General features: G+C 42.5%; 1 protein-coding gene across 3 annotated transcripts in view; it reads right to left on the bottom strand.

Annotated features, from left to right (window-relative positions):
• Window positions 1-2,326: 2,326 nt before the first annotated feature.
• The window catches only part of LOC112254880 (peroxisome proliferator-activated receptor delta), a 50,270-nt gene continuing 31,065 nt past the window's right edge, over window positions 2,327-21,531 (bottom strand). For 2 of the 3 annotated variants that reach the window (XM_024427823.2, XM_024427824.2), the window contains exons 3-8: window positions 12,619-12,770; window positions 12,297-12,435; window positions 11,950-12,170; window positions 9,201-9,407; window positions 5,601-5,844; window positions 2,327-5,387 (exon numbers count right to left, since the gene is read on the bottom strand). In XM_024427823.2, coding sequence (XP_024283591.1) covers window positions 5,140-5,387; window positions 5,601-5,844; window positions 9,201-9,407; window positions 11,950-12,170; window positions 12,297-12,435; window positions 12,619-12,770 — 1,211 coding nt within the window. In that variant the 3' untranslated portion in view covers window positions 2,327-5,139. The remainder of the gene's footprint in view (window positions 5,388-5,600; window positions 5,845-9,200; window positions 9,408-11,949; window positions 12,171-12,296; window positions 12,436-12,618; window positions 12,771-21,531) is intronic. The other variant, XM_024427825.2, reaches the window with a different exon arrangement.

The following is a 21,531-nucleotide window of genomic DNA, read 5'->3' as shown; positions in this document are numbered from 1 at the left end:
ATTTAAACGTGTTAACCCTCGCAAGGCTGCAGGCCCAGACGGCATCCCCAGCCGCGCCCTCAGAGCATGCGCAGACCAGCTGGCCGGTGTGTTTACGGACATATTCAATCAATCCCTATACCAGTCTGCTGTTCCCACATGCTTCAAGAGGGCCACCATTGTTCCTGTTCCCAAGAAAGCTAAGGTAACTGAGCTAAACGACTACCGCCCCGTAGCACTCACTTCCGTCATCATGAAGTGCTTTGAGAGACTAGTCAAGGACCATATCACCTCCACCCTACCTGACACCCTAGACCCACTCCAATTTGCTTACCGCCCAAATAGGTCCACAGACGATGCAATCTCAACCACACTGCACACTGCCCTAACTCCCCCACAAGGGTGCGTTCTGAGCCCTCTCCTGTACTCCCTGTTCACCCACGACTGCGTGGCCACGCACGCCTCCAACTCAATCATCAAGTTTGCGGACGACACAACAGTGGTAGGCTTGATTACCAACAACGACGAGACGGCCTAAAGGGAGGAGGTGAGGGCCCTCGGAGTGTGGTGTCAGGAAAATAACCTCACACTCAACAAAACTAAGGAGATGATTGTGGACTTCAGGAAACAGCAGAGGGAACACCCCCCTATCCACATCGATGGAACAGTAGTGGAGAGGGTAGCAAGTTTTAAGTTCCTCGGCATACACATCACAGACAAACTGAATTGGTCCACTCACACAGACAGCATCGTGAAGAAGGCGCAGCAGCGCCTCTTCAACCTCAGGAGGCTGAAGAAATTTGGCTTGTCACCAAAAGCACTCACAAACTTCTACAGATGCACAATCGAGAGCATCCTGGCGGGCTGTATCACCGCCTGGTATGGCAACTGCTCCGCCCACAACCGTAAGGCTCTCCAGAGGGTAGTGAGGTCTGCACAACGCATCACCGGGGGCAAACTACCTGCCCTCCAGGACACCTACACCACCCGATGTTACAGGAAGGCCATAAAGATCATCAAGGACATCAACCACCCGAGCCACTGCCTGTTCACCCCGCTATCATCCAGAAGGCGAGGTCAGTACAGGTGCATCAAAGCTGGGACCGAGAGACTGAAAAACAGCTTCTATCTCAAGGCCATCAGACTGTTAAACAGCCACCACTAACATTGAGTGGCTGCTGCCAACACACTGACACTGACTCAACTCCAGCCACTTTAATAATGGGAATTGATGGGAAATGTAAATACATCACTAGCCACTTTAAACAATGCTACCTTATATAATGTTACTTACCCTACATTATTCATCTCATATGCATACGTATATACTGTACTCTATATCATCGACTGCATCCTTATGTAATACATGTATCACTAGCCACTTTAACTATGCCACTTTGTTTACATACTTATCTCATATGTATATACTGTACTCGATACCATCTACTGTATCTTGCCTATGCTCCTCTGTACCATCACTCATTCATATATCCTTATGTACATATTCTTTATCCCCTTACACTGTGTATAAGACAGTAGTTTTGGAATTGTTAGTTAGATTACTTGTTGGTTATTACTGCATTGTCGGAACTAGAAGCACAAGCATTTCGCTACACTCGCATTAACATCTGCTAACCATGTGTATGTGACAAATAAAATTTTATTTTATTTTATTTGAAGACTGATGCCCTTAGGCTACAGCGACAAGCGGATTGATGAGAGACTTGTGTTAACACATAAGCCATGTCTATCATAACACCCAAAAATTGTCACAATGCCTGTAAACTAAGTGCTTATGCACTAACTTTTACAGTCTCATATTCCTATTCCCATTCCCATTCAAATGCAGTGGGGGGCTATAACAGTCTGAGGTCAGATTAGGGTTCACAGGAAGAGGGACACTGTATGTAGTGGTCCACCCAGACCCCCCCGGTGGGCTCCATTCAAGTTCAAGTTTGATTGAACTGATCTGTGTGTAGGTTGGATACCGCAGCCGGAGTCCAGCCTGTCCGTGAAAAACAACGGCTGGAGGGTCAGCGAGGTCTCCTCAAAGGAAACGCTGTCTCAGGAAGGAAGCCAGCGGTCCACCAGGCTGTCCAACACGTGACAGTCGATACACACAAACCTGACCCATCCCGTTGTAGAGGATTGATTTTATTTATCTTGCTCTCACATGCACTCGAACTTATAAAGTGCACTACTTTTGACCAGAGACACTTTTTTTGGTTGATGTTCCTTGACATTACGATATAAACATGTGTCAAACATAACATATGAGATTTTGTCCAATAATTGAAAACATCACATGTAGTCGAACAAGTAAGAAGAAAGCAGAAGACATCAAAAGTATTAACCGATGTTTTTTAATCAATCATTTATAGGAAGTTCTATACCAAAGGTAGAAATCCTATACTTTCCCTCAGACGTTTAACACCATGTGTTTATACAGATGTTAAATAGGGGGAAATGCACAGTATTGCTGTGGTAGACCTGTGCTGTTGTGCTCATACATATGTATGCAGAAATAAAATCATTAGACAAAACAACTGACAATTTTTAAAAGAAAATGTACACAATTTAGCTTTTTTCTCATGCAGCAGTACTACCTTGCTGACATTTCATAGTAACTTGTTCTAGTTAGTAACTGAAAAAGTTTTTTAAAAATCCCTAGAAGTTTATGAACACATCAAGTGTGTAATTATAACTAACCACAGGCGGTCCGTGACAATGACATTTCTAGTGGCACCAGAAAAAAAAAGCAGGAAAATAAAATGATTCATACTGAGAGAAAGGAAGAAGGTAAGAGAATTAAAGAAAGATGAGTACAGGGAGAGAAAGAACCCCCCATCCGCCCCAGGGTACACTGACTCCAAGTGGATACAGCACTCTAACCAGAACAGGTGGTTCAACACTGTCACTTTATTATTATCATTGTCTCAACGGTTTCTGCAGTTAGGTGAGCATCAGATCACTCATTTGTGCTTTATCAACTCCCTGTGAGCAGAAATAAAGCGCTTATTCAAGAGATATCTGTAACCTCTCTACTGTATAGGCAAGGAGTCACATATATCATGTCCTCCCCTTACTCGTGCTAGAATAAACTTTTTTAGCAATTTTAACGTCACAATATAGAAAATAATAAAAACAGAAACATACATGGTTTTGCATATCATTTACATAATTGCTATGTACAGTAGGAAGTGCAGTATTCCATCAGTTACCATAATTGGCTGACCTAAAAGAATGAGAATAAACCTTTTTCCTCTCATGGCAATTTAGATTGGTCCCCCTGCTGCCATGCATCTCGGAATTCTGATGGCTTGTCTAGAAGTAATTTTCTAGAAGTAATTTTTTGACCGTTGCAATGTATTTCAACTCTTCAAATGCTCACTTACTCCCTTCAATTGATCATGATGTAGATGGGTACAATCTATATAATTTGACCTGGCCTTTGTAGATCAGTGAAGAAGTGAAAGAACCAAGGGAGAAAGATCCATTTGTCTCTAATTATTATGAACGGGTCATTCCCGGTCTGAAGTTAGACTGAGCGGGGGAGCGAAAGCTGGCCATATCCATAGCACCATACTTAGCGGAAGAATAAGAAGAGAGGAAAAGAAAGAAAGCGGGAAGCTCAAAATATGAGAAAACTACTGTTCGAGTTTGGCTTGTCGACTGTGTGCAGTTAACAGAACACCACCTGGCTGAAAAAATATATATACATACCATACTTCAATTATACATAATTAAGTAAACATAAGTAAAATCAGGCATTCAAAACATCTTATACAGACACTGTGATCAGGTTCACCTTCACAGTATGACAACACAGCATCATCCCATGGTTTTAGACCCATCAGTTGTACACAAAAGAAAACATAAAAGGTATTGAGGTTAGGATGTTGTAAGAATCTATAATTGTATGTGTCCATTGAAAAGTGAGACTGACTGGACTGTGTGTGCTTCCTGGTCTAACAGGAGGAGAAGGACTGGGGGGTGGACCTCAAATGGAGGAGATTCATATATAAAAGGCATACACAAAATCACAGCTCCTACTATCACACATTCTCTGGGGGTGTGACGATGGATTTTGTTCACTAGCACAGAAGGGAGGTTCTTCGAACCCGGGACTGAGTTATCAAACAAATCCAAACCGTTCTATGATTAGATCAGTTGAGGGGTGTGCATTTATACACATGTGGATAGGAGAGCTAAGGGGGGTTTGGTGATCGCTTATCCCAGTGTGATGGCCTTAGGATGGGATGGGACGGACGGTCAAGGGACACCTATGGTTGCCGACAACCCTCATTTGTACAGGCAAGCAGAACCAGCATTTTTCTGAATATCAGCATCACGACTTCTCAGGAAGTTTGTAACACAAACAATGGCAGAACAAAGTCTGGTAATGACCCTGAACCGCAGGGTTAAGAATGTGTTGACCGTTGTAAAAAACACTGCGCATCGAGAGAGAATACAAAAATATGTTGTATAAAAAGAGCAACGCTAATCATCCTTGTAACATTTAGGGGGAAAAGAGGACTCTTGGTTTTGTTGTGGCGTTGGTTGTTGAGCTGTTTGGTATTCTCCTGGAAATGAATACCTCGACACTGCACCTTCACCACGTTCAGAGCAGGACACTACAAGCCCTTCAACTGCATCAGTCCTGTCCAACCACAGTTAAAAGGCCTGCTATACAACAGCATCCACTTGAAACAGCGCAAATCACCTTCTATTTCGGGCACCCAAACATGTTTAATATGTGGTAGGGTTTATGTTACTCTGTATGTCTCCCATCAGTCTCTTGCTCCATTCCAGGTCAGTACATGTCATTCGTACAGTCTAGAGACCCTGATGAAGGCAACTTGCCTCCCAAACTACGGTGATTTATAATCAATCAATTGCATCTGAACAAGAGTGTGCAGCTACATACACATAGTTATAACTCCCACCAGCCAGCGTTTTCCTTTATTCTTTTATTGAGACGTCAGAATAAACACTGACACACATGATTCAACTGATCAAGGTCGTGGTTGATTGGCTGATGAGGTGAATAGTGTGTTAATGATGGGCTGGAACAAAAACATGCACTCCCTGTGACTCCCAATCCCAGAAACCAGGAGTGAGTGAACACTGCTGCTGTACTAGGAAGCTAAACCAGTCCAGTCAGTACATGTCCTTGTAGATCTCCTGCAGCAGCGGGTGAAGCGAGGTCTCTGACTCTGTCTTCTTGATTTTCTGGACCAGCATGGCGTTCTCAGTTACCAGCTGGCGCAGGTCAGCCATCTTGTTGAGCAGCTTGGGGAAAAGGTACTTTGAGTCAGTGTGGTTGGCCAGCAGGTGCTGGTCCAGGGCCTGCAGGATGCTGTCCTGAATCTCCTCCACCTGCTTGATGTTTATCAGCCCCGGACGGTCTGACAGGAGGAGAGAGGGGGGAAAGGATGGGAAGAGGAGAGGGGCGAGAAAAGGAATGGGGAAAGGGAGGTAAGTATCTGTCAACTGGTAGAAAACAAACTTATATTTTAGGCTTCTGATGATAGTAGAGGGGTTAGGGTTATTAGGACAGTGTATTGTGGTAGAACAGTAATGAGTTTTCCCGGTAGCACCAGTATAGAAAAGGCACATACCTCCACAGAGGATGATGGCGGCCACGAACAGGGCCAGGTCACTGTCATCCAGCTCCAGGGCGTTGAACTTAACCGCAAACTCAAACTTGGGCTCCATGATCTCGCTGAAGGGGCGCCGCAGGCTGCGCAGGAACTCCCGGGTCACAAAGCCCTTCCCGTTGGCCACCAGCAACCCGTCCTTGTTCATGAGCGAAGGCAGCATGGCGAAGATGGCCTCGTGCACGCCGTACTTCAGCAGCGTCACCTGGTGGGGGGAGGGAGAACAGCAGCCTGATTATCATCGCCTGATATCTCAACTCCTTGCTTATGTCAAGTATGTACATTGCATTTGGAAAGTATTTAGACCCCTTGACTTTTTCCACATTCTGTTACATTAGAGCCTGATTCTAAAATGGATTTAATAAAACATTTCTCATCGATCTACACACAATACCCCATAATGACAAAGCGAAAACAGGTTTTTAGAACATGTATACATTTTCAAGTCTCTTAACAAAGGGTCTGAATACTTATGTAATTGTGATATCAGTTTATTTTTTATTTTTGATATATTATCAAAAAAACAACTAAAAACCAGTTTTGCTTTGTCATGATGTAGTATTGGGTGAAGATTGATGGGAGGAAAAGCATTTTAGATGAAGGCTGTAAGATAACAGAATGTGGAAAGAGTCGATACTTTGGGAATGCACTGTATACACGTTCTATATGTTATATTATAGTAGTTTGGGTCCTGAACGCTGATTGGGCAAGGCCATTTGGGGCAAGGCCAAGGTCTGCCAGGGCACCAAGGCCTGCCAGGGCACCAAGGCCATTAACCAAAATATCCAATTAAATTGATCTGAAAACCAAAAAACACTAGCTATTCTGTTAAGAAAAACACAAGTGTATGTTCATATTTTTTTATTTAACCTTTATTTAACTTGGCAAGTCAGTTAAGAGTAAGATGGCGCCGACATATATTCTCGCCTTGCTTCAGAATCCTTAGGAACAAGATTTCGCTACACTCGCATTAACATCTGCTAACCATGTGACCAATAAAATTTGATTTGAAGAACAAATTCCTATTTACAATGATGGCCTACCCCGGCCAATTGTGCGCAGCCCTATGGAACTCCCAATCACGGCCGGATGTGATGCACCCTGGATTCAAACCAGGGACTGCACTGAGATGCAGTGCTTTAGACCACTGGGCCACTTGGGAGCCCAATACATACATAATAAGCCTACATGTCAAAGTGTAGGTGATAGGCCCCTGTACTAGGAGGGAGGCGGCTGAAAATGTAGTCAAACTTTAATTAGCCTTTTAATTACATAGATATAGGCTAAATGCCCGTCATGTTTGACAAATATAAGGTAAGATAATTAATATTATCCTCTAAAGGCTTGATTCTGTCATACTCAAGGCACTGTTCGTTAAGATAGAAGAGAAAGACCCGTGCCTGTTGTGCACAGCAACATCACCCGCCTTACAATCTGAGCTGATTGTCAACACTTTGAAACTATTTAACCATAAACTTAATTGTTTAAAACCTGGATGTTTTTTAGTAATTTTATGAGGCATGTCTTACCGTGTTCCAACCACAGGAATGTTAAGGCGATTATTTTATAAGCACTTCCTTATTTGCCATTGAAACCTATATCTCTCTCATGTTCTCAATCCTAGTCATATTAACAACCCATGCTAGTTGTTGCATCTTTTGATCTTGCCTCTACATTTCTAAAGGCTATTTCATCTGTCATATGAAACAGCTCACATTTGCGGTGCACTTTGGAGAACGGTGTTTTCCCGCTAATTGCTCTTTGGAACACTTGGGCTTATAGCCTACTGCCGTGTGCCCATTGCTGCGCTTATAATGTGAAGAAATAGCCTAATAGTTAATCAACATTTTAAGCTAAACTTTCTGATCTGTTGCATCAGCCGCATTGCTTTAAAACATTTTATTTTTTTATGTACAGTGGTTGTATTAATTTGGGCTCCATCATCCCACAACTGACCCAGTCTGTTTGGAATATTTATTTCTCGCACAGAACGACAAGCTGACCAATAGAATAGGTCAACTTTTGTACTATGGGGGATAGTAGATTGACATAGGTAGTGCTTTTGCTCTTCGTTACTCATCTTGTTGGTTGATGAAAAGAACATGTGGACAGTTCTTCTAACCTCTTCAATATTCGATAAGAAGGATGTGCGCCATTGCATCCGATGTGTCCGTCTTCTCTAGCCTACTTCCGACCTGAGATGCCTGTGAGAAGGATCCTATCACGTGACAGGCATTGGCTAATAGTAATTGAGATAATTGAGAGCGCCAATGCGAGCGAGGTTCTTCGGGAACAGGGCGATTGGCAGCTGGGAGAAGGGAATTATAGTTATGCTGATAGCGAAAGGCTCTCAGCGCAATACCCACCACTTTACAACGTGAGCAGGAGGCAGTATGCATTTAGAAAACATACTTCATTGTTTGAAACCTGAATGTTTTATTTCCTATTAGGAGGCATGTCTTACCTTGCTTCAAAGTTGCCTATAGTCAAAATCTGACCATGGAAACATGAAGGTAATTATTTTAAAAAGACTTCATAGGCGGTTTGTGAGTTTCAAGTTTGGGTAAGCTTACAAATTTATCCTACAATTTCTGTTCTGTGACAGTTATGACTTTCATTGGCAAATTTTCATGGAATGGTTTAATTTAAATTATAATGTTTCCATTTATCAAAATAATTCACGTGCTTAAATCATACAAATCTGAAATAAAATAATAAAAACTAAAAAGTTAAAAGTCAACTAATGTGAGATCACCAGCCATTTAAAACAATCCACAGCAATATTTTTAAGGAAGCTAATGATCCTCGATTCTTCTTATTTCTGTATAGACTGGAGTAATTATATCATTTTGGAAAATGTATTTCCAATGACTTCCCTATTGGACCCACCACTATGCCATTTCTCTCCTGTTCTATTGGCTTTCATATAAACGTAATTGAATTGTCCAGAAGCCAAAGGCATTCTAGTCATATTAGCAAACCATCCTAGTTGTTGTATCTTTAGATTCCCCCTAAGTTTCTAACAGAGATATTTGTCTGTCACATATGCAACCACTATCAGGTGCACTGTTTAGAATGGTGTTTTCCCCATGAATTGCATTTTACCAAATGTTTAAAAATAATGTTTTATTGGCTGCTTCATTACATAAGTTGCATGTCCTATTAAGATGCATTACCATAATCTAAATGTGACTGTCATTCTGAGCAACATGAACACCCTAATGGGTTATGCACCCAATGCATATTGGTTCGGTATATTTCTTAAATGGCTGGTAAATTTAAATATTTCCGGTCACATTCTCCGGCGCCACATTTTCCTAACAGAAACCCTGATTGTCTTACATACACACACAGATGAAATGCTGTTTCAGCCAATCAGCCTCCAGGACCCAAATGACCCGGTTTATAATGGCCAACATACCACACCACCTCTGGCCTTATTGGTTAAATATATCATAGCTTGCTATATATACACAATTCCTGGCTGTACAATAACTTTCCAACTTGGATAACAAAACTATTGATTAACGATTTGATTGAATGTAGTGTTGCTGTATATACCTGGTCGTTCAGGAAGAGGTCTACGAAGCCGGGGATGCTCTTGGCAAACTCAGTGAGCTCCCTGACCGTCTCGACCGTGGTGCACTGGCAGCGGTAGAACACGTGTACCCCTATCTCCTTGTTGGGGGTCGTGCCGTTGATCAGCTGTTTCCACACCAGCCCGTTCTCAGCCTGGCACAAGGAGTCCATGTCGTGAATCACAAAGGGCTGCAGAGAGGGGAGAGAAAAGGGAGAGAGAAGTTATTTAGTTAAGAAATAGAAGTATAATAACAGTAACAGACTTTTCACAGGAAATTGCATTCTGCCTGTGCCTGGTTTAGGAAGAAACAGTGTTTGCATACAACGGTGACACTGACATTTTGGCCTCTTCCCCTGTCATTCCCATCTCAGACACAACAGTGATAAGGCCTTGAGACAACTAGGATTTTTACCACAAGTTTATACACAGCTGCTAGACAACCAACACTACTGGAGAGCTAGACAGTGTGAGAAGAAGTGAAGTTTTAGGGCAGCTGTGCACCTCGGTGCTCCTGTGCCTCAGACTGCCATTCTAGAGTATAGGCTTGTTGCTTCAATTAGTGTTGATTGAAATTACAGAATCAAAAAGGCCATGGACACAATTGAAGTGCATGGAAATGACTTATGATATAATTTTTGAAAAAAGTATTATTGTTTGATGAAACATTGAATTTGGCCTTACTGCTATCAGCCCATAGAAATGCATTGAATAACAGCTTAATTTCAGAATAAACAGAGTCCCTTCAAAAATATAAGATAAAAAAATAATAATCTTGATCTTTTTTATAACTCCTTATTTTAGGCACTAAACTATGAAACCAAGATTGAACTCTTTGGCCTGAATGCCAAGAGGGGATGTTTTTCAGCAGCAGGGACTGGGAGACTAGTCAGAATCGAGGGAAAGATGAACCTAGCAAAGTACAGAGATCCTTGATGAAAACCTGCTCCAGAGCACTCAGGACCTCAGACTGTGGCAAAGGTTCACCTTCCAACAGGACAACGACCCTAAGCACACAGTCAAGACAAGATAGTAGTGGCTTCAGGACAAATCAAATCTATTTATTTAGCCCTTCGTACATCAGCTGATATCTCAAAGTGCTGTACAGAAACCCAGCCTAAAACCCCAAAGTCTCTGAATGTCCTTGAGTGGCACAGTCAGAGCCCAGACTTGAACCCGATCGAACATCTCTGAAAAGACCTGAAAATAGCGACGATCCCCATCCAACATGATGGCGCTTGAGAGGATCTACAGAGAAGAATGGAAGAAACTCCCCAAATACAGGTGTGCCAAGCTTTTAGCATCATACCCAAGAATACTTGAGGCTGTAATCACTGTCAAAGGGACTTCAACAAAGTACTGAGCAAAGGGTCTGAATACTTATGTAAATGTCATATCAGTTTTTTATAAATTTGCAAAAATCTATAAAAACCTGTTTTTGCATTGCCATTATGGGGTATTGTGTGTAGATTGATGAGGGGAAAAAACAACTTAATCCGGTTTAGAATAAGGCTGTAACGTAACAAAATGTGGAAAAAGTCAAGTGGTCTGAATACTTTCTGAAGGCACTGTACTTCCATGAATCTTTCCATTCAGACTAGTCTTGTAAGGCATCCAAAAGCAAAACAACCAACATGTTCATGAGACACTTGCCTTTCCACAGAGGGGTCATATTATTGTGTAGCCCAAACGATTCAGACAGAAGTTGGCAGATCGGATGTACCAACTTCAGATCAATTCCGCAAGACTTATGGGGGCCGTAAAGCAAAACGGAGAACACCATCGTGTTCATGGGAGCGTTCAGACGCTACAGACATTTTTGTGAGAACACAGATTTTTGGGATGTCTCATGGTCTGAAAAACACAGCTCAAGCTTCGCCACCTTTCAACGTAGATGCAGAAGGCGACATAGGCGGATACAGTGGGTTGAGACGCAGCCCATGCAAAAACAGTTCTCTAGATTAAATTGACAGATTTTGATGGAGATTTTTTAAATTATACTAATTAAATTCCTGCATACTGACATCGACTCTGGAGGTCAATACAGATGAAAATCGGAGCTGGTCTAAGGGTAACATATGTTTTATAGTCAGCATGAGGAATATGTATACACAGACCCGGGCTACAGATGGTGTTAAAGTATTATGTGTCTGTACTGTATGAAGCTGGAACTGAAGTTAATATATAAAATGTATAATATTTACATATGCAAAGAGTATGGAGCTGGTGTTAAAGTATTATCTGTATAGTGAACAAAAATATAGACGCAAGTGTTGGTCCCATGTTTCATGAGCTGAAATAAAATTGAATAAGCTTCTTACTCTCAAATTTTGTGCCCAAATTTGTTTACATCCCTGTTAATGAGCATTTCTCCTTTTCCAAGATAATCCATCCACCTGACAGGTGTGGCATATCAAGAAGCTTAAATGGAAAATGGAAGAATATTAAATGGAATGATCATTACACCTGTGCACCTTGTGCTGGGGACAATAAAAGGCAACTCTAAAATGTGCAGTTTTGTCACACAACACAATGCCACAAATGTCTCCAGTTTTGAGGGAGATTGCAATCAGCAATGCTGACTTTTGTGGGGAAAAACCAATTCTGATTGGCCCACTCATGTGAAATCCATAGATTAGGGCCTAATGAATTGACTTCAATTGACTGATTTCCATGAACTGGAACTCATTCAAATTGTTGCGTTTATATTTTTGTTCAGTATATTTCATTTACATATGGATACGCTACTGGGCTGGAGCTGGTCTTGCCGGTGAGGATGCTGCGAGCCTTCTTCTTGGTCATGTTGAGGTTCTTCAGATAGGCGTTGTTGACCCGCTTGGCCAGGGATTTGAGATCCGAGCCATTAGGGTTGGTGGTCGGGGCTTTCTCTCCCGCCAGGAGGCCCGCCACTAGCTTCCTCTTCTCTGCCTCCGGCATACGGCCATACCGGATCGCTGGGAACAAGCAGGAAAACTTATTTTAGTCTGCATCCATAAACTGGGAATACTCACAAATACTCACTGATGGGGTACTTTCTCCAGTAAACATGTGAGAATAGGAGGAAGGTGGTTGTGTCTCACCGTCATGGGACATGCCCAGCAGCAGGCACTTCTGGAAGCGACAGTACTGGCACTTGTTTCTGCTCTTCTTCTGGATCTTACAGTTGCGCTCACAGCGCTCATAGTCCAGCTTCATACGGATGGTCCGCCGGAAAAACCCCTGAGAGAAACCGAGTCAGTGGGGGGGGGGAAGCAAAAACAGTGAGGAAGGGTTTATTAGGTAAAAAGAGCAGTAGACTTTGCAGTTTATAAATTATGCAAAGAGCTGCTCCAATACATTTTACGTAACACATTCTGGGAGCCTCCTGGGATCTTCCCATCCCTTCAATCCCTGCTTCCTCACCTTGCAACCCTCACAGGCGTGTACTCCGTAGTGGAACCCTGAGGCCTTGTCTCCACAGATACGACATTCCACATTGATCAAGGCCCCCGTCCCATCCTCTCGACCCAGGAGGAGTTGGTCTGACAGTGATGGAGACGATGTCTGGGACAGATCTGGAGAAAGATAGACAAGGGAAGGTTCTGTTATTCTTGGGCCCTGAATCCCTGACTGACTTTATCTAGGGACAGGAGTTTCTCCTGATCACATTACCAGACAAGGAACATCTCCTCATCATATAAATGTACTTGTATTATATTTGGGATTACTGAACAGTTCAATTACTCATATAGTTAGCAATCCACATGGAAATGTGTGTAATATGAAAGCATTTCTCTGTAATACTGGAGTGACTGTAAAGAGATGGAAGTGAGATAAGGATGACACTGGAGTCAGACTAAAAATGTTAAAGTTAATGTTGGTGCCACCAGTCTGGACAGTATATTTATGGCTTTGCGTGTATCACTGGGCTATGTGTACATTTACCAACACTCCCTCAACAATGTTATGTATACGTGCAGTGATTAAAGTACCTAAGTAAAAATACCTTAAAGTACTATTTCAGTAGTTTTTTGGGGTATCTGTACTTTACTATTGATATTTTTATTTCACTATATGTTTATTTTACTCCATACTTTTTCCCTGACACCCAAAAGTACTCATTACATTTTGGATGCTTAGCAGGACAGAAATGTTTTCTAATTCACACACTTATCAAGAGAACATCCCTGGTCACCCCTACTGCCTCTGATCTGGCAGACTCACCAAGCACAAATGATTAGTTTGAAAATGATGTCTGAGTGTTTGCGCAAGCCTCTGGCTATCCGTAAATAAAAATAAATGTAAAAACAAGAAAATGGTGCCGTCTTATTAGCTTTATATAATGCATTTTTAAATATTATATACTTTTACTTTTGATTGTTAAGTATATTTCAGCAATTACATTTACTTTTGATACTTAACTGTATTTAAAATCAAATACTTTTATGCTTTTACTCAAGTAGTATTTTACTGGGTGACTTTCACTTTTACTAGAGTCATTTTCTATTAAGGTATCTTTACTTTTACTCAAGTATGACAATTGGGTACTTTTTCCACCACTTGTGTGCAATGGGAGCTTGGCGTGGGTGCACTTGCACGCATGTTTATGTGCATGTTTCTACTTCCTTTGATCTGACGGACTAACTAAACAAATGCTTTGCTTATAAATAATGTCAGTGTGGCCCTGGCTACTTTTGATACTTAAGTATATTTAAAAGAAAATACTTAGACTTTTAATCTAGTATTTTACTGGGTGACTCACCTTAATAGAAAATGACTCGAGTAAAAGTATCTTAACTTTTACTCAAGTATGACAATTGAGTACTTTCTCAACCACTGTGTAAATGTGTATGTGTCAAGGATCTGCCCAGTGCTGGTGAGTTCCAGCCTGCTCCCTCCCCGAGGTGTAATCTCTGCCGCTGCCTGCCAAAGGGTTCTCCCAGTGGAGCCCAGGAGCTATGCTAGAAATGCCAGGGGTAGGAGACACCATAGAATAACACCGGCTAAGAGGGACAATCCGATTAAAGTGGCATTCCATTCCAACCGTGTGTTCTGTTCTATCCGTTCTGTTGCTAGGGGGATTTCTCCAACACCCTGTTTAAAACTAGAATAGCAAGGAGGGACATTACGTTATAAGGCAACGTTCCATTTCAGAATTTGGAACCAAGTGCCTTCTGTTCTATCCACTCTGCTACACACCATAGAAACAGAATGGAGTAGAAGGGACAATCCACTTCAATGCAATGTTCCACTTGAGAATTTAGGACCACGTTATGGGTGTTGTATTCTATCCATTTAATTCTAGGCTTAACCTGATGGCAGGGCTACGTTGCTAGGCTAGGCCAGGCCAGGATGAAAACATGGGAAACCCAGCACAGCAGGGCAGGTCAGGCAGCAGAGAGCCACACAGAGAGCGAGAGAGAGAAGGAAGAGGGTCTGAGCTCCGCTGTGTGGAGCCGAGGCACCTGAGGAGAAGTAACTCCCCCAGAATGAGGACAGACTGACAGCCGAGGGGGTTCTCAATGCCTCATGCATGACCACTTTCCTCTCTCTAAGAGCCTCTTTCCCAATTCATCTTTCCTCTATTCCTTGCATCTTATTTCCTTGCCTCCTTCTCAAAAAACATTGGAGAAGAGGGTCAGTGGGGAAAGACCTTAAGTCTTCTCCTATATGGCTGAGAAGGAGGCGAGGAGAGAAGATGTTAGGAAAGATTAATTGAGAAAGCGCCATAGCGTGCATCAATCAAATCTATTTATAAAGCCCTTCTTATAAAGCCCTTCTCAGCCGATGTCAAAGTGCTGTACAGAAACCCAGCCTAAAACCACAAACAGCAAGCAATGCAGGTGTAGAAGCACCCGTATTAGTCCAACACTAGGTTTTAATGACAAGGAATTCAGTGAACTTGCTTTTCTATTCGCATAACGTAAACTCTGCTTAAACATGAAGCACCTCATTGCCACCTTAATGTGCCTCCTTGGGGTAAACTATCAAACTCAAACACTGAGTAGATATGGAGTTGTTTTCCATCTCCAATATTTTTACCGTCAGTACGTAAACTGCCTGTTGTCCAGCGCCTGAGAAGAGTGGTATTATTAATACGTTTCAGTGGCATAGTTGCAGGATAAGAGTGTAGTCGTTTCGAGGGAAACACTAGATGTTACTTGTCTGTAGAGATACTGTTTACTTGAAACCCTAATAGTGTGTAGTGTAGTCTGACTCATTCTCAATGTTTTTACGAAAAAGAAAAAAAACTTCAGAGACCTCAACTGACCTGACCGCCGCACTAGACCACAGCCTAACACATTAGTTCCTTTGAGAAGGTGCCATCTCCCACCTGCCAAGACAAACACACACAGCTCAACTGACCAGACTGGAACATTTAGGTTGGCAGAGCTTGGAGAGAGGAGGCCAAATATGACCAGATTGTAGGAAATAGAGAAGTATCCTATACAGGAGAATAAAGGACAGTATGTCTACATGGTCCTGTAGAGAACAAGGTTTCTCATTCCATTACTCCCAGACCTCCACCTAGTTCTGTTGCACTACCTCATAGAATGTCTCCCATTGATTTTAATAGAACACCATGGAGGATGTCTCAGGAGCCACTGGTGAAGGAAACCGTGAGAGTAGTGTCCTCTTGGTACAGTAGCTATTTGGTCTGACTGTGGTTGGTGTAAATGCTGAGGGAGAGCAGCTCAGCGTTAACACCACCAGAGGCCTTTACCGGGACACATTGAACTGCTCCATGTACCGAGGGTGTGTGTAAGTTGGTGAGGGTGTGCATGCGTGTGTGAGTGAGTATGCACGCATGAATGGCAGTGTGTGTGTATGTGTGTGTATGTGTGTGTGTGTGTGTGTGTGTGTGTGTGTGTGTGTGTGTGTGTGTGTGTGTGTGTGTGTGTGTGTGTGTGTAAGTGGACTGGAGATAACGGTCTCTCGTTCGTAAAACACAAACAGAGAGGCATTGCTCCATATCAAAGGGTGTCTGTATCTGGAGAAGTCAATGGGCCTCTCGAGGACACAGGGCTAACCATTCTCAAAAGCCATTTGTGGGATGAGATTTAGGCCTGCAAATTAAGTTAAAGGCTAATTGCCGACTATTTGTTTACAAGGTACTAGGGCTGTCACCGACTAAAGAAATCTTGGATGACCGAAAGTCCTCTGTTCGTTCGACCAATTGATTGTATGTGGACACCTGCTCATAGAACATCTAATTCCAAAATCACGAGCATTAATATGGAGTTGGTCCCCGCTTTGCTGCTATAACAGCCTCCACTCTTACGGGAAGGCTTTCTACTAGATGTTGGAACATTGCTGCGGGTCAGGGCTCTGAGCAGGACAGTCATATGGACCTCGCTTTGAACGAGGGCATTGTCATGCTGAAACAGGAAAGGGCCTTCCTCAAACTGTTGCCCCAAAGTTGGAAGTACAGAATCATCTAGAATGTTGTTGTATGCTGTTAAGGTTTGCCTTCACTAGAACTAAGGGGCCTAGCCCGAACGATGAAAAACAGCCCCAGACCATTATTCCTCCTCCAACAAACTTTACAGTTGGCAGTATGTACTGTGGAGGGTATCGTCCTCCTAGCATCCGCCTGCCCAGTGACGCGAGCCTACCAGATGAGCTAAATGCCTTTTCAGGTGAACATTCACAAAGCTGCGGGGCCAGATGGAATACCAGGAAGTGTACTCAAAGCATGCGCGGACCAACTGGCAAGGGTCTTGTCGGGTTCACCTAGGGGTCATGAAAAGGGTTGTACCAAAATGTTTGCTGTGTTAGAATAATTTCTCTCTCTCTCTGCAGGGGAGTATGGGAGATAAGAGACTACTCAGCCATTCCACAATAAATCAACTTTGGGGAGGGGACATTTATTGCCTAGCTTTTAGATAAACACTGAAACTCTATGTTTGTATAGCTATGGATGCAGGGTTTTGGTCTCAGGAGTAAAAAGGTCATGAGTAGTCAGTGACATCACTAAGGTGGGAATTCGGTTTAATAAAACAACTTGAGACCTTTTGTTTGATGCAGAACTTACTCAGCAACATTCATGCTATGTTCCTGTTGTCAACTTCTGTCTGCAATTGTATTAATAAAGGTTTTTGAATTATTTAATTAAAGATAGTCATAATGCTTATTTCACCAATGAGTAACTGATTGATAAGGAAATAAGGAAAAGAACCCTAACAGTCTTCACTGACATTGTCAACCTCTCCCTGACCAAGTCTGTAATACCTATATGTTTCAAGCAGACCAACATAGTCCCAGTGCCCAAGGAAGCAAAGGTAACTTGCTTACCACCCTGTAGCACTCACGTCGGTAGCCATGAAGCGCTTTGAAAGGCTGGTTATAACTCACATCAACAGCATCCATCCAGACACCCTAGACCCACGCCAATTCGCAAACCACCCCAACAGATCCACAGATGACGCAATATCAATCGCACTCCACACTGCCCTTCCCCACCTGGACAAAAGGAACACCTATGGGAGAATGCTGTTCATTGACTACAGCTCAGCATTCAACACAAAGCTCATCACTATGTTAAGGACCCTGGGACTAAACACCTCCCTCTGCAACTGGATCCTTGACTTCCTGACATGCCGCCCCCAGGTGGTAACGGTAGGCAAAAACACATCTGCCATGCTGATCATCAACACTGGGGTCCCTCAGGGGTAGGTACTTAGTCCCCTCCTGTACTCCCCTTGTTCACCCACGACTGCGTGGCCAAACACGACTCCAACACCATCATTAAGTTTGCTGACGACACAACAGTGGTAGGCCTGATTTCCGACAACGATGAGACAGCCTATAGGGAGGAGGTCAAAGACCTGGCAGTGTTGTGCCAAGACAAGAACAACCTCTCCCTCAATGTGAGCAAGACAAAGGAGCAGATTGTGGACTACAGGAAAAAGCCGGGCCGAACAGGCCCCCATTAACATTGACGGGCTGTAGTGGAGCGGGTTGAGTGTATCAAGTTCCTTGGTGTCCACATCACCAACAAAACATCATGGTCCAAACACACCAAGATAGTCGTGAAGAGGGTATGACAACACCTTTTCCCCCTCAGGAGACTGAAAAGGGTTAGTTAGCATGGGTCCCCAGATCCTCAAAAAAGGTATACAGCTGCACCAGCAAGAGCATCCTGACCGGTTACATCACCGCCTGGACTGGTAACTGCTCAGCATCTCCCCGTAAGGTGCTACAGAGGGTAATGCGTACAGCCCAGTACATCACTGTGGCCAAGCTTCCTGCCATTCAGGAACTATATACTAGGCAGTGTCAGAGGAAAGCACAAAAAATTGTCAAAGACTCTAGTCACCCAAGTCATACTGTTTTTTCTGATAGTGCACAGCAAGTGGTATCAGAGCGCCAAGTCTAGGACCAAAAGGCTCCTTAACAACTTCTAGCCCCAAGCCATAAGACTGCTGAACAATTAATCAAATGGCCACCGGACTATTTACATTCACACCCCCCCCCCCTCCATTTGTATTGTACACTGCTGCTACTCACTGTTTATTATCTATGCATAGTCACTTCACCCCTACCTACATGTTTAAAAGAGCTCGACTAACCTGTACCCCCACACATTGACTCAGTACCGGTACACCCTGTATATAGCCTCGTTATTGTGTTATTTTTTACTTTAGGTTAATTTGGTTTATTATTCTCTTTCTTGAACTGCACTGTTGGTTAAGGGTTTGTAAGTTAGCATTTCACAGTAATATCTACACATGTTGTATTCGGCGCATGTGACAAATAAAGTTAGATTTGAAACCCAGATTCGTCTGTCAGACTGCCAGATGGTAAAACGCCATTTATCACTCCAAAGAATGAATTTCCACTGCTCCAGAGTCCAATAGAGGCAAGCTTTACACCACTTCAGCTGACGCTTGGCATTGTGCATGGTGATCTTAGGTTTGTGTGCGCCTGCTTGGCCATGGAAACCCATTTCATGAAGCTCCCGGCAAACAGTTATTGTGCTGACGTTGCTTACTGAGGCAGTTTGGAACTCGTAGTGAGTGTTGCAACCGAGGACAGACTATGTTTTACACGCTACATGCTTCAGCACTTGCCGGCCCCGTTCTGTGAGGCCTACCACTTCACAGCTGAGCCGTTGTTGCTCCTAGACGTTTCCACTTCACAATAACAGCACTTACAGTTGTCAGGGGCAGCTCTAGCAGGGAAGGAATTTGATGAACTGACTTGACGATTTTATACACTTGTCAGAAACGAGTGTGGCTGAAATAGCCGAATCCACTCATTTGAAGGCGTGTCCACATAGTTCTGGCCATGTACTGTATGGAATGGGTAATAGATAGACACAAACAATCAAACAAACAATTCACACAATGACGTTATGGAACAACGAATGTGCACAAATTGGCAGTGGTGGAAAAAGTACTCAATTTTGATACTTGAGTAAAAGTAAAAGATACCTTAATAGAAAATGACTCAAGTAAAAGTGAAAGTCACGCAGTAAAATACTACTTGAGTAAAAGTCGAAAAGTATTTGGTTTTAAAAATACTTAAAATTAAGTTAAGTATCAAAAGTAAATGGAATTTCTAAAATGTAAGTAAAAGTATTAATAATTTCAAAATTCCTTACATCAAGCAAACCAGACAGCACAATTGTACTTTCTTTTTTTATTTGACATGTAGCCACTCCAACACTCAGACATCATTTACAAACAAAGCATTTGTGTTTAGTAAGTCCACCAGATCAGAGGCAGTAGGGATGACCAGGGACGTTGTCTTGATAAGTGAGGGAATTGGAACATTTTCCTGTCCTGGTAAGCATTCAAAATGTAATGAGTACTTTTGGGTGTCAGGGAAAACATATGGAGTAAACATTACATTATTTTCTTTAGGAATATAGTGAAGTAGAAGTAAAAGTTGTCAAATATAAAATTAAAAGTACTTTAAAGTATTTTGGGGTGGCAGGATAGCCTAGTGGCTAGTAACTGAAAGGTTGCAAGTTCGAATCCCCGAGCTGACAAGGTACAAATCTGTCGTTCTGCCCTTGAACAAACCCACTGTTCCTAGGCTGTCATTGAAAATAAGAATTTGTTCTTAACGGACTTGCCTAGTTAAATAAAGGTAAAATAAAAAAAATGTACTATACACCACTGCAAATTGGCTGGAGAGTACGCAATCGAGAGAGACGTGCATTGTGCATCCACACTCCCCTTCTTCTTGGACTGTGACATCTCTGCGGCCTCTGCAATCGATTAGTCTCGGCCTCCGCAATGGACTAGTTCACTGAGATGGGCGTGAATAAGACCGTCTGAGGATTTCATTAGGACTTTTCTCACCACAATGACCTCAGTGGAGAGTTAATTGTTGTAAAGTAACAATCACATAAAGCCCTCTCTTTCCAGGCATGGTCACATCGGCCCGTGACTGGGCACACTGTAGCTTCTGTCCATGGGAAAATTTCCTCACTTTAATTTTTAAAATGATACTCAGATTTGTATGTATTAAATGCCTTCACATTTAGCTTGAAAATTATGCCAGGCTACTGAGGATGACTTCTCCCTTGGTGAGTGTAAATACAGACATAAAAGCCTACTGTACAGTCAGAACAGAGTTCTAGATCATCAGCACACCGAGTTGTAGATTGGAACACTGAGTTCCAGATTAACACACCGAGTGTAAAAACGTAATAAAAATATGTAGACCCCCCCAAAAAAAAAACACAGTTCTAGATCAACAGAGTTTTATGTCAGAACACTGAGTTCTAGGATAGAAGTTTAAATTATAGATCAGCATACAGTTCTAGATTGTAGAGGTTGGCCGATTAATTAGGGCCGATTTCAAGTTTTCATAACAATCGGAAATTGTTATTTTTGGACACCGATTTAGCCGATTAAAAAAAAAACACACATTTTTTACAACTTTATTTAACGAGGCAAGTCAGTTAAGAACACATTTTTAGTTAATAATTTGAATTTGTTCTTATTTTCAATGACCGCCTAGGAAGTGGGTTAAATGCCTTGTTCAGTGGCAGAACGACAGATTTTTACCTTGTCAGCTCAGGGATTCAATCTTGCAACCTTATGGTTAACTAGTCCAACACTCTAACCACCTGCCTCACGAGGAGCCTGCCTGCCTGTTAAGCGAATGCAGTAAGAAGCCAAGGTAAGTTGCTAGCTAGCATTAAACTTACCTTATAAAAAACAATCAATCAATCATAATCACTAGTTATAACTACACATGGTTGATGATAATACTAGTTTATCTAGCGTGCCCTGCGTTGCATATAATCGATGAGGTGCGCATTCGCGAAAAAGGACTGTCGTTGCTCCAACGTGTACCTAACCATAAACATCGATGCCT

Source organism: Oncorhynchus tshawytscha, linkage group LG07 (assembly GCF_018296145.1).
Source record: "Oncorhynchus tshawytscha isolate Ot180627B linkage group LG07, Otsh_v2.0, whole genome shotgun sequence".
Lineage (NCBI taxonomy): Eukaryota > Metazoa > Chordata > Actinopteri > Salmoniformes > Salmonidae > Oncorhynchus > Oncorhynchus tshawytscha.
The sequence above is the reverse complement of the archived record's forward strand: the minus strand, read 5'-3'. Positions and strand labels throughout refer to the sequence as shown.